The sequence below is a fragment of the Neolamprologus multifasciatus genome, chromosome 11 (assembly GCF_963576455.1).
Source record: "Neolamprologus multifasciatus chromosome 11, fNeoMul1.2, whole genome shotgun sequence".
NCBI lineage: Eukaryota > Metazoa > Chordata > Actinopteri > Cichliformes > Cichlidae > Neolamprologus > Neolamprologus multifasciatus.
Window position 1 is genome coordinate 23,863,892 of NC_140449.1, and position 13,045 is coordinate 23,876,936.

A 13,045-nucleotide genomic window follows, 5' to 3' on the forward strand; every position below is an offset into this window, starting at 1 on the left:
GCAACTCGAAAACAATGTCGGACAGAAAAAGAAAATCATGAAGATAAGACGACAGATAATTACTGCATTTGTCTTTGTTAAATCTGATTATTTTTTATTCATAGCCCAGTGCCTGCTTCTAAATATATTAAAATAATGAGCTAAACAAGTAAATATGTGGCAAAACAAAAAAAGCTTTGATTCTACAAGGATGTGGAGCTGGTTGGGAAGTACTAGGACAAATGGAAGTTTCTGATTAATTGCTGTTCTTGCGCTCTTGGTAAATTTAAAGTCTCCCCCTTCTGTGATCGTTTAAACGATCAAGTTAAAGGCTGTAAAATGTTAAATGTCACAGGAAGACATTTCATGGAAACCGAAGCTGTTTTTACATTGCCTTACAGGCTGTTTGAAAGTCTTTCATAATACCAGCAGTGATTTAAAAAAAATGCCCTTCATCTAACTTTGAGATGATTCAAGTCTTGTTCATTTATTACAAGTCCAGGCACATGCTTCTTTTTTCCTGGGCAAAGAAATAAAATTCTCACAGATTTCTTTGTAAACGGCTTTAAATGAAAGAGGTGGCTGAAAAAGCATGATGTAAGAGTTTGCTTCCTTACAGGATTTTAACCCTGGCGTTCCACATCGATACTTGGACCTTGTAAGAGAGCACGATCATTCCTGTCCTGAATGGGAACACTGGCTTGCCCTACATATGTGGGTATTTGCATAGTTACTTTGCATAGATGCAAGTGAATCCTTTTCAGATCCTGAACCGAGTCTGCGAAGTGCAGTCAGAGAGAATTTGTCTCTTGCCCGGGGCAGCTGAAAAACAAACCAAATTTGAGCATGCTGCTTTCTGCAGAGCAAATTAGTACAGACGAAAACACAAACCAGAAGCCCCACATGTAAACTTGAATCACAACAGCACTTTTGCAGCACTTGGTTTCCCCTTTGACTTTCCCTTTTTTCCCTTTTTCTGTTTTAGCTTTCTCCTCCCCTCCTGGTTGCTTTCTGTTGGCGATGAGAGTACGACGGCTTGTCCTGATCTCACACGACCAATTTTAGATTTAGCTGTGTAAGACAAAATTACACAAGCATCTGAGTGGACATGCAGCAAGTCCCGGTCATATATATACTACACACACCTAAGTCGAACACAATGTGCGCTCTTGTTCCTGGTCACGTACTAGAAACACATTCTTTCTGTTTCTGCCTCTCACTACTAGAGCGTAATTACTCTCACACTCTCTCTCTCTCTCTCTCTCTCACTCACACACACACACAACCACACACACACACTGCAGCAGCAAAGCAAAGCCCCGCTTCACACGACCAGTGGTCTCTGACTCCCCGATCTCTCATTTACCTGTTCCATCACTTTTCCTCGCTTCTCTCTTTTCCTCTCCTTCACACTCCACCCCCCCCCCTCCTCCTCTCATCCTCGACTCTGTTGCCACGGTAGCAAAACCTGACAATGAGAGAGCGAAAAACGGAGAGAGAGAGAGACATAAAGACTGAATGCCATCTGAGTCATTTTATCCTCAACCTGTGTTGCGTGTGTGTGTGCGTGAAGGTGAATGTGTTGGATGTGTTTTTGTAAATCTTGTGTGTTGTGTGTGTTTGTGCATGAGTTAGCGAGAGAGTGAGCGCGGTGCGTGGGTGTCTAAGTGGGAGAGCTGCGTGGAGTTGGTTCAGCGGTTCATCGCAGAGCTGTGGCAGTGCGATGGGCAAACGCACCACCTTTGTCTGTCTCACCGCACGTAGCCGGGCCATTTCCGATTTCTATTTCATGTTCGCCGCACGTTGTAATTTTAAAGTAATATCCTCTCAGTCAGACACACAAAATTTATAACTCTGATATGCTTTTGTGATGCAACACACTTTCGCTGGCTGTACATAATGTTACATGCATCAACATCTCCATGTTAATACGACGTTTTCGCGACACTGCACCTCAACTTATGCTAAATCAGCTTTATTTGTATAAAACTGTCATGACATACAAATATCTCAATGGGTTTACATGCTGACTGTGGTGCTTGCACAGCTCTCTAAGAAAAAAATACTACTGACAGACACACACACACACACGCATATAGAGGGGAAAAAAATCCTTTAGCACATGAGCAAAAAGAACAATGAAAAGAATCCTCAGGAGAAGCAATCCAAAAAAGACATCCCTCCTCCGTGGATGGCCGGCTGTGCAGTAAGGAGCAGCAGTTGTGGAAAAGGCAACTACTATAAAAATAGCACAAAATTATAACAGTTAATAAAAATTCAACGCTCAAGACATTTCTACCTCAATGATGGGGACACACTTACATAAATTTCTATAACTAAACACGTAAAATCAGTTTATGATGAAAGCGAAAAGATTTTATATCCACTCTGACGTCCACCTAATAGCCTCCACTGATTTAAACTGACAGCGCTCTATTCTTACTCAGACATTGTTCTCTTCGCAGTGCCCTGCGCAATAATATCACTCTTATACATTCCAAGGCTTTGCTCTGAATGCAAATTTTAGCTCTCCAAACAAGCCAGGGGGCGAGTGAGTTCAAGGAGAGCTCCCTAATTGTGATTAAAGTGCTGTGCTTACATAAGCCACAGTTGCAACAAGTGGGAACTGCACCGACAGCTGGATACAGTAAGCGGCGCATCTTTTTCGAGCAGTTTGTGGTGAAAGCAGTGAACTGAATGGCACACACACACACAAACTCACGCGTGCACACATGCCTCTGCTCTGAGCTGAACAGCAGGTGGTACATATGCATGCAGGAGGGCTGAAATGTAAACTTGCTGCTGGCGCATGCAAACAAATAAAACAAAGACGCGCATCGGAACTCGGACATAGAAAAAACAAATCAAGTGACGCACTTACACGTGAGCAAGCAAACACGCACACACACAGTTTTGTTTGAGAGTTTGGGCATGTGCGTGCAGCTTTCGGGTGCCCGTGTGTACGTTTGTGCGTGACATACTCGGATGTGACAGTGTCACAGGAGCACGGTGGTTCCCCAAGCAGGCGGTGTCACCGACTGAGGGCCTCTTTGTCAAGGAGAACACTGGGAAGAATTTATCCATGTTCAATGAACAGAGAGGGAGAGAGAGGGGGGAGATGGGTGAGGGGGAAAGGGGAGGCTGTAACAGAGAGAGTGCACTGTCGAGATTGAAGAGACCACTGAGAACTAAGATGGGGAACGAGAAGAGAGGGGTCAGTAAAGAGACAGGGGTATAGAGTGTTCCTGAAGATGAGACAAAACAGATCGAGGCTGAGGGAGAGGAGATACAGGGATGGGGGAGAAAGCAGAGAGAGAGAGGAGAAGGTGAAAATGAGAGATCAAAGTGTCTGCAGCACTGCTGAAAGAGGACAAGGTGGAGACATACAAAATATATGGAAGTATCTGAGTGACTTGCGTTGGCCACAATAGTGGAAATACCTGATGCAGTCAAAAAAGCCATGCAGTAAATCCTGCTAGTGGAATAGTGATGATGATGATGATGAGGAGGGCTTTTTTGCTTTCTTTTTGCTGCTTGATTATTTGTTGCCTTCACATTTAACAGAAGCTGGGGTAACATCTTCAACTTTTTCGTTTTTTCTGATCGACAGCCCAAAATACATTTACAGTCAAAGGAAATTGCGAAAAATCAACACTCGATTTGCTGGATCCTGCAGTGGTTTGGCATTTATTGTCAGAAGGAATTATCAAGATTGATTAAAGATCTGTAGAAAATGAAGTTGCCTTTCTCAGAGACTGTCAGACAGAATTGCCTGTCACAAATTTGGACAGTCATGTGTTAACGGTGCAGGATGAACCGTGCCCTTTCAATTGCAGCATCATGAATGGCTTTCTTACAGGAAGCTGCAGGAGTTCAGAGATTTCATCAATGCAATGACAAAATAAGTGTTTGCTTTTTAAAACCTGTAACCCCGGTCGATCCTTCGCCTCGGACTGTGGGGTTTCAGTTGCCTCGCAAAAAAAGGGTTTTAAAGATGTTAGCAGAAGTTGATGTTTTTGCAGAAGCTCTAATGATAGGGTTGATTTAACACATTTTTTTTCAGATTGCCGTTTGCAATGTTGATCTCGAATGAGAGAAACTCTTAGCATAAAACAATTATTTAGCACCGTCACTTTTATTTCTGCACTATTTCAAATTTGAATGATTTACTATAGCTGTTCATGTTATTGTGCCCACTGCCTTTGTAAGGTTTACTGCATTTGGAGTAGTTTTAAAATATGAGTGGTTGTTATTCTGTGTGGCCAAGCTAATATAACCTTTTACCCACCATTCTCCAGTCAAGTAAACATTTTCAAAAATCAAACTTCAGATAGACGGCTCACTGGTAGGCAGCGTCACATGAATAAATCATGGTTTCTCAAAATGTTCAACTTCACCTTGAAATCTTCAGCCTAAGTTTGAAAGGAATGGCAACGATGATGTTAAAATCCTTAGAAAGAAAAGTGCATTTCTGAAAAGAGGAACCGAGAGAGAAGGACAAAGCTAAGCTAGAAGAGAAAGTCAGAAATGGGGAGATTAGAGAGGTGCATCCAAGGTAAAGTGAAGGGGTCCAAAGCCAAAATGCTGAGTCAATGCGACCAAGAACATGTGCTTCTGCTTTGATATTGGATGCGACACAAAGAGCTCAAGACATAATTCTGCCAAGAGGGCCAAAGTGAAGGGTCCCTAGTACTTTTCCACCCCCACTGTACACAAACTACTCACACACACATGCATACAAAAACACACACATTAACTAGACCGACCACTCGGCTCGTTCTTGCTGTCTGGGGGTTAACGAATGCTCTGAAATGGCCTGACCGTGCTCATTCAGGCACGCTAGCCCAGCTGTCTGCAAACCGGCCGGCTCTAGTCAGCAGTGACTGTTAATTGTGAGAAAAATGAGCAAAATAGCACTTGTGTCCCATAATGGCTGGCGGTACAGTCTCCTTAAATCCACAGCCACTGAAGCCGTTCCACTTGCAAATTCAATTATAGGAATGATTCATCCTTCCATTATGATAACTGTCAGATTTTCTTGTGTCATACAAAGAGGCAGAAGGGGAAAAACAAATCATTCGCCAGCCCACCCCCTGCTGAAACCCTTCTCCTTCTCCTCTCCCCCCCTCAAGCTGTATTTCTCCGTCTGATTTCTTTTTCTCTTTCTTTGCATTCCTCTATTCCCCCCCCCCAACTCCTCCCCTGCTATCGCTCATCCCGCTTTCTTTGCCTTAGTCTCTGTTCATCCTCTCTTCATCTGCCTGGGGGTGCGAGGCGAGATAGCATTCCCTCGTTTTCTGATTCTCTCCATACACCCCCCACCCGTCCCTCCCCTCTCTCCTACTCTGCCATACAACCCACCCACCCCTTCTCCCTCGTGCTCTCTCTAGATAATTAAGATCTCTGATTTTACGGTTTTCTCTTTCATAATAGGCTCTGCAGACACTATAAGCGAGCCGCCAAGTCTGCAGCACTTACACACAAACAAAAAGAAGCACACACAAATATGCATATGTTTTCAGACAGACACACACACAGTAAGATGAATGCATGCACCAAACAACTAAATCTCCAACAAGAATGAATGTGCTCCACTCAAACTGTACATTTTCCCTCTCTCTCTCTCTTTTATACACTGTCCTGCACACATGCACAAACACGTACACACAGAAAGTCAGGATATTTATATATTTTAGCTTTTGTGTATTTGTCAGCGGTGCCAGCATGTGGGGTGACTTACAGCAGGGTGCAGAATGAAAGCGAGCTAGGGGAGCTTGAAGCAGTGTTTTCTCTACAGCTCAGACTAGTCTGGCTCTGCTCGGCCCTCTTGCTGCTTCAGCTCCCTGCAGACTGACACCCGACTACTACAGGGACTCATCCATGTACTACTGTAGCAGTGGAGCTGGTACGGCCGCCAGAAACACAGCCCTTGCAAATTAAACACGGCAATAGTCTCTCAACATTTGCTCTCTATTTCTTTCTGACTGTGTGTCTCACCAAATTCCCCTCATCCTATTCTGCTGCGTTGCAGCTGCTTATTTTCTTTCGTTCACCTGCAGTGATGGAAGAGGTGCTCAGACCCAGAATTTCATGCCACAGTTATTGCGGCAAAAACCATCATAGGTAAAATGTATTGTTGCAATGATAATCAGAGTTTCCTAGAAAACTATGAGTGCTAAAATACAGGTTTATACGGTTTTCTCTGGATTTCTATCACCCGGCAGTGTATGTTGCACCTAACATTACTAACATAAAATGCACTTTAAACAATAGAAATAAAAAGAGGGATTTAAAACATGAATTTATGTGTTTGAATTAGGTGTTTGTAAGTTTAAATGTATTGAATTGTTTGTATAAATGTTACTGCTGCACACCTATAAAATAGCCTAATAATAAGTTACATCCACAGTAACTAGAACTGGTGACCACTGTTTTTCTGCATGACCAAGTCTCCTCTGGATTATTAAACATAAAGCTGTTTATAATGTCAGACAGTAATCAGACTTGTTGGTAATGTGACAGTGTTTCACTGCTGATTATCACTTATAACAGCAATAGCTTGAATTAATTGTTTTCTTTATAACTATTTTTACATTAATTCAGGTCTGTGTGATTTGAGGGTATCTGTTTGTGTGAGCCAAGATTTAAATTCGGCTGAGTTTTAGCTGTTACAGTCGCTCATATGACTTTAGAACATTTTGGCATTCAGAGGAGTTCATGGTTGAATCAATGACTGTAAGGTACAGAAGTCCCGTGGCTGCAAAACAAGCCAAAATCATCAGCCCTACACAACTGTGCCTGCTAATTGGTATGAAGTGTTTTTGTTAAGGTGCTGTGTTTTGTTTCTGCCGAAGGTGGTGGTGCTGTGGATTACGGTTAAACATCTTCCACTTTGGTCTTGGCTGTCCAATTACATTGTTCCAGAAATTTTGTGGTTTGTTCAGATCCAACTTTGCGAATCTGTGCCGTGCTGCCATGTTCTTTTCAGAAAGAAGAAGCTTTCTCAGGTAACCCTTTCAAACAACCACACTTATTCAGTCTTGGTCTTATTGTACTGTCAGCTCTAACTGTTAACATGCTCACTGAGGCCTGTAGAGTCTGAGCTGTAGCTTTTGGGCTTTTTTGCTGTTTCTCTGAAGATTGCACATTATGACCTTGGAGTGAATTTTCTGTGATGTCCACTCTCTTTAAGATTGTGGCACTGTGTTAACACTCACCTGAATGCTTTGATCGGTGACAAAGGGCTGCTGCTTACTATCCTAATTCCTGTAGACTCAATAAGAGTGTACTTAGTTTGCTACAGAACTGCAGCTATGAAAATTTTTATTTTTCACGACTGGCCTCTTCTTCTTCTTCTTCTTTATCTTTCAGTTACTCCTTTTTGAGGTCCCCACAGTAGGGTGCCTTCATCTCACCCTATCACTAGCATGCTCTTCTGTCACATTAACCCTCTGAATGTCCTTCTTCATTACATCCATGAATCTTCTTGGTGGTTTAGCATTACCATCCAGTAAATTTTTTCTTGTTATCTTTCTGTCTTTTTTACACAACTGTAATTCTAAAAATAAACATTTTGCTGTATAAAAAACTAGCAAAAAGAGGCTGCATTAGTGGTACATGAGACATATGACTTTCTGTCGTTTTTTTTCTACTTTTTTTGTCTTTGGGAAATAGTAACCATATGCAAAAATGACCTTTTATGTATGATAGAATATATTTTATTATATGCACTACATTAGAGACTAGTTTTTGACATACAGTGTGAGTAGAATTTTAATGGTGCGGTTAGGTGAGATAATTAAAAATACCCACTTTAATGTTGGGAGCTTATTCTACAGCAATGAGTCATATTTGTTTTACAGTGTGTTACACATTTTGTTTGGTAATTATATTCCTAAAAACAAACTATTTGATGTCAAACACATGTAGTGAAAGGAAAAGCACACATTTCCCTTTAAATATAGTGCAAGTATGAAGCAACTTAGATTAAAAAATACTAGAAAAAATTGGAAGTACTTCAGATTGATACCTGAGTACAGTCCTTGAGGAAATATACTTTTTCACTGCTGCCTTTCTGTCTCTATACCCCTCTGCGTCTCCTCCTGCAGAGACACTTTCCAATCTCTTCTCTCTGTATTCAATTTTGCTCTTTTATTCCCTCATCGTCACAAGCCTATTCCCTCGGTTTGATTTTTTTTCTCTTATTCTCCTCTTATTCTACTTCTATCGCAGATTTCCATCTTCTTCCTCACTCCCACTATTCCTCTCCTTGGAGTACAGAAACTATAATCTTCTCTGTCCAGTGCTGTCAATAGCTCTCAATAACAATGAAATAGCACCAGTTCCTCCCCATCACTGATGAAGGCATAGCCTCAGTTCGGATCTTATTCGTCATCAGGGCAATCTGCTTCTTGGTAATAGCCAATCAAATGGCTCCTGTGAAATGCAGCGCTCCCATGATAGGTTCCCCATTGTTTTGATTGACTGCACCTGAGGGCCCGCCACTTCGGCTGGCCTCGATCAATACCCCATCACACACACACGAGGAAAGCGCACGCTCATACATGCACTGGAATAAACACAGGGACACGCACACGTGCACACACACAATTTGGTGAAGAGTAAATTGAGAAGGAAACCACTGGTACGGCAAGCAAAGCATACAATAGTAAAAGCCAGCAAAATGGAGTACTTGCAGCACGACGCACAGTTGCGTTACAGCAGTGTGCCACGCTGAGCTCGTTGTGCGCTCAACTTTGAATTCGTGCACACAAACATGATGACAAGGAGGAACTTTAAACTGTTGGTGAACTACTTACTAGTTTTCATCTTTGCCGTGACACACTGTGTTGAACAGGAATGATTTATGGAAAACAATGAGATGGAAAATTGCTCCCATATTGTGCCTCTTATTCTATGTTGTGTCACACATACAGATGGCCTCGCATAAGCTCTGCCTCTGTTCACTTTGAACTACAGCAACCATAATGAGAGCGGCACAGCCATCTGCACGGTATGGTGTATGTTATTAGTATTACAAACATGTTGACGCGCACATTTGCCCACCCTTCGATTGCGAGACATGTAAAGTCAGGCAGGATGAATGGGAGGTCGGTTATTGCATAAAGAGCAAAGAAAACGCAGAGGAAAGGGGAAGTGTGGCTGGTTTAGAAGACTGTGAAGATAGATTCAAAGCAGAGGGTTGCAGATTTTTTTGATGTGCTTTAAACATCAAAGTCAAACGAGTGTTGGAAAGGTGAGTGAGGTAAAAAAAACAAAGATAACATCTCAAAGTGAATATGGCTATAAAAAAAGGACAGAGGGTGGAGGCGTTTTTATTCAACAAAGACAATCCTCGTGATCCGTGTCTTTGATGCACACATGGTGTATGCTCCAATAATACCAGCTCACCCCTGCATGCATTCGTCAGGGTCTCAGGTCAGCCCCCTATGAATCCATCAGCCCCCGTTCTCAGCTGCATGGGTCAATTCAAGGTCCTGAACCTGAGTGTCCCCGCTGTCTGTCAAGACCTCAGACCAGTGAACGAGATGCTTGAAACAATCCCAAGTCAACACCCTCTACCACCATAACCTCCTCACCAACACCCCCCTCCCCGTCCCCCTAGCCTGGCTGTCACACAGCACTCCTTCCCCTCTCCTCTGTCTTCATCCCTCCCTTCATCTCTCCATTCTTTCACACCGTCTTGTCATGTTGTCAGTCAGAGCAAGGATGTGTCACTCCTGGAGAGAGCTGCTTAGCACCACTGGAGCTCAGCTGAGCTCCGTTTCTTTCTTTGTGTTTGTGTGTCTGTTTGAAGGTTGTGATGGAGGTTAGGTTACAAAAAAACACGTAAATGCGTATCTTGTGTAGTGGGGGTGTAAGGAATATATATATATATATATATATACACTGTTCAAGGCAGTTGTCTTTGTCATGAACTCTGTGTTTCTAGTGTATTGACATATCTGTGTGTTTGCATTTGTTTGCGCTTGTGTATATATGTGTGTATGTACAATAAGGATGTGCATGACTGACTGCATGACATCTTGCGTGTCAGCTGTGATGTTTTCTTTGAACTGCCTCTGGAGATCCCTTCAAGGATGCATCCTGTCACTTCTAAACGGCAGCCTTTCCACAGGAGAGGTGAATAGAGCTGTGTGTACTGTATTTTATGATTAGACAGGCTGTATGCATAGGACTGGGCTGCCTTGTGAAGTGACAGTGAACATCTTCATAGCTGATTTTTAAAGTGCTAAAAGTTACAGGTGCTTCCACTCCGTGGGAATCTGACAGTGCAAATTGAAGATAAGCTAAATCATGACAATTTGAAGAGAGACCTCTTTAAAGCTAGGACAGTGATTTTTTTTGTGAAGTAACATGTCGTGCATTCCTCCACTCCTGCAGGTGGCGGTACAGGCAGCCAGCAGACCATTCTCCATGAGGAGCAGTAGAAGATGCCGGCTCTGCCAGCACTGCTGCTGTCAATACACTTCCTCTCCTTCCTGCTAGTCACCATGCCGCCACGCTCCCTCAGTCAGGCCCCTCTGCTCTCCTCTGTCCGCATGGGTGAGTGGCCACCTGTCCTGCCATATCCACATAAAGGGGCCAAACAACTCTCAGCAAAGACACACTTCTTCCTCTTCTTCTTTTTTTTGTTGTTCTATATTGTTGTTCTCTATATGCGGAAATTACACAAATTCTATTGTTTTCTCAGTATTTGTGAGCTATTCAAAGGATGCTGTCAATCGGCACTATAAACGCCAAACACCACAACTCATCCGTGCCCAAAATTAATATCATGGCAAAAGGAAACTTCTTGAAGAGCGTTCCATCCATCTATGCATCCATGTATCCATCCATCCGGTTCAGTTCAGTTGACTTCCATTCAGTTCAATTCATGAAGAGCCAAATCGCAACAGCAGTCACTTCAAGCCATTTTTTATATTGTAATGTAAAGACCCCACAATAATAAAGGGGAAAAAACAACAATCAAAAAACACCCCTTTAAGCAAACATTTGGCAACAGTGGAAAGGAAAACCTAACAGGAAGAGACATCTGCTAGAACCAGGCACAGGCAGGGCAGGCAGGGCAGCCATCTGTGAAGAGTTGAGGGACGAGAGAAGGGACAAAAAAAACCACACCATGGAAGGAAGCCAGTGATTAATAATACTAATGATTAAATGCAGAATGGTGTGTAAACACATAACGAGAGATCCATCCAATCATCCATCCATCCATCTTCTTAAGTACCTACCTCCATAATGCAAGAGGAGGTATACAGCCTAGAGAAGTTCCCAGTCTATCACTGGGGCTAAAGGTGTGCCAGCATATGGTAAATGTGTAAAGTAATGTTATCATCTATGTACAAATGTGTGCTGAGGCCTTGATCCAGGTTCATAGTTAGTAAAGGTACACTTGGTTGCTTCCTTATTTCCCACAGCAGATGGATCCACATGGGCTTGGGACCAGCATTAGGAGTCCACTAACCTGTGACCCTCTGAGGCTGGCTTTGTGTCTCCCTCCAGTCTCAAACTAGGCACCACCTTGAGCCACTTAGCTTTATCGTTAATAAAACAGCATCATATTCAGTGAAAAAACACAAATAATGACAATATGTGTCCTCTCATGCAGTGCTCAGAAGCAAATCAAATAAGCACATTTCCCAAAATGTTTGATTTATGATGTTGTTTGGATCTGGCACACATACTAATCTGAACGAGGACGAGTACTTCATTCCTTTGGCAGTCGGTGGCTGTGATCCCTTTATCAGCCCCACTTGTCCACCCACTACACATTCCCACATCTACATGAGGATGGATAATATTGTTAACTCGTCTTCCAGCTTTACGCCTTGTTATGTTTTTAGCTTTCTCCTCACCTCCTCACCACTCTCCCACTCTCCACTGCCCTCCATCTTCATCCATCCATCCATCCTCTCCTCTGCTTCACCTATCTCTCCTTCCCTTTCTCCCTCTCTAGCTGCAATCCTGGATGACCAGTCTGTGTGTGGGCGTGGGGAGCGGCTGGCGCTGGCCCTGGCCAGGGAGAACATCAACAGCGTGATGGAGGGTCCAGCTCGAGCCCGCGTGGAGGTGGACATATATGAGCTGCAAAAAGACTCCCAGTACGACACTACAGACACCAGTGAGTGGTGTGAGAATGACCACTGTGGCAGAATCACATTCCAGCAAACACTATTGTCCACTGGGACATAATGCCCCACAGAGAGTGAAAACTGGGGATACAAGAAGGTTTTATTGGTACTCTTGAATATTAACAATAATAGTGACAAATAGAGAGAAAAACCAGGAGCAGCAATATTGCAGTACTTTAATTCTAAAATACTTCAGAAATGTGCTGTTATAGAATTATAAATACATTAGATTGTATTTTCTCAAAAGCTGCCTCTTTAAAAACAAAAACCTCAAATGATACATAGGGTGATAAAACACCAGCACTTTCATGCGATTAGGAGCCAGTAAGGGATTTTGCTGATTAGTTTACATGTCATTGGAGACCAGTAATGGGCCACTAAGACTGTCTCATTAAAAACAGTGGACCTGTGCCCTCCAGTAACAGCTGGCGCTGTGTGCTGTGCAGACCATGATGAAAACAAATCATCAAATACTAATACAGATCAGCAGTACAGGCAAACAGAACACAGCAGAGAGGCTGCTTCATGAAAATTGTATTGATATAGAGAGTGTGCAAAGACAGAAGGAAGCACTGCTGAATCCAACCACTGAAGAGATAGAATCCCTGCTCCTATTCTAATCGGTCAGCGACCCTGCCACAAGCTACTGGCAAAATGTCTGTGTGTGCTTGAGAAGGGTTGTGTACATATGTGCATGCTTGAGTTGCAGGGGTGTGTGTATGTGTGTGTCCTTGACCAATGGGCAGGAGACTCTGACAGGCTTGTTTGCTCAAAGCATTTTTTGGTCTCTGGATCAGAGAGCTCGTCATCTTACGGCTACAACTGAGGCGCGCATGCACACACTCAACCCACACAAGCCTTTACACATGCATGCACACACAAACCCTCTCTGCTCTCTGCAGACGCTTATG

The 13,045-nt window shown here is 43.0% G+C and overlaps 1 protein-coding gene across 4 annotated transcripts in view; it reads left to right on the forward strand.

The window, feature by feature from the left end:
- The window catches only part of grik5 (glutamate receptor, ionotropic, kainate 5), a 92,776-nt gene that overhangs the window by 36,798 nt on the left and 42,933 nt on the right, over positions 1-13,045 (forward strand). For 3 of the 4 annotated variants that reach the window (XM_085177657.1, XM_085177659.1, XM_085177660.1), the window contains exons 2-3: positions 10,384-10,545; positions 11,960-12,124. In XM_085177657.1, coding sequence (XP_085033783.1) covers positions 10,434-10,545; positions 11,960-12,124 — 277 coding nt within the window. In that variant the 5' untranslated portion in view covers positions 10,384-10,433. Of the gene's footprint in view, positions 1-10,244; positions 10,546-11,959; positions 12,125-13,045 lie in introns of all 4 variants that reach the window. The other variant, XM_085177658.1, reaches the window with a different exon arrangement.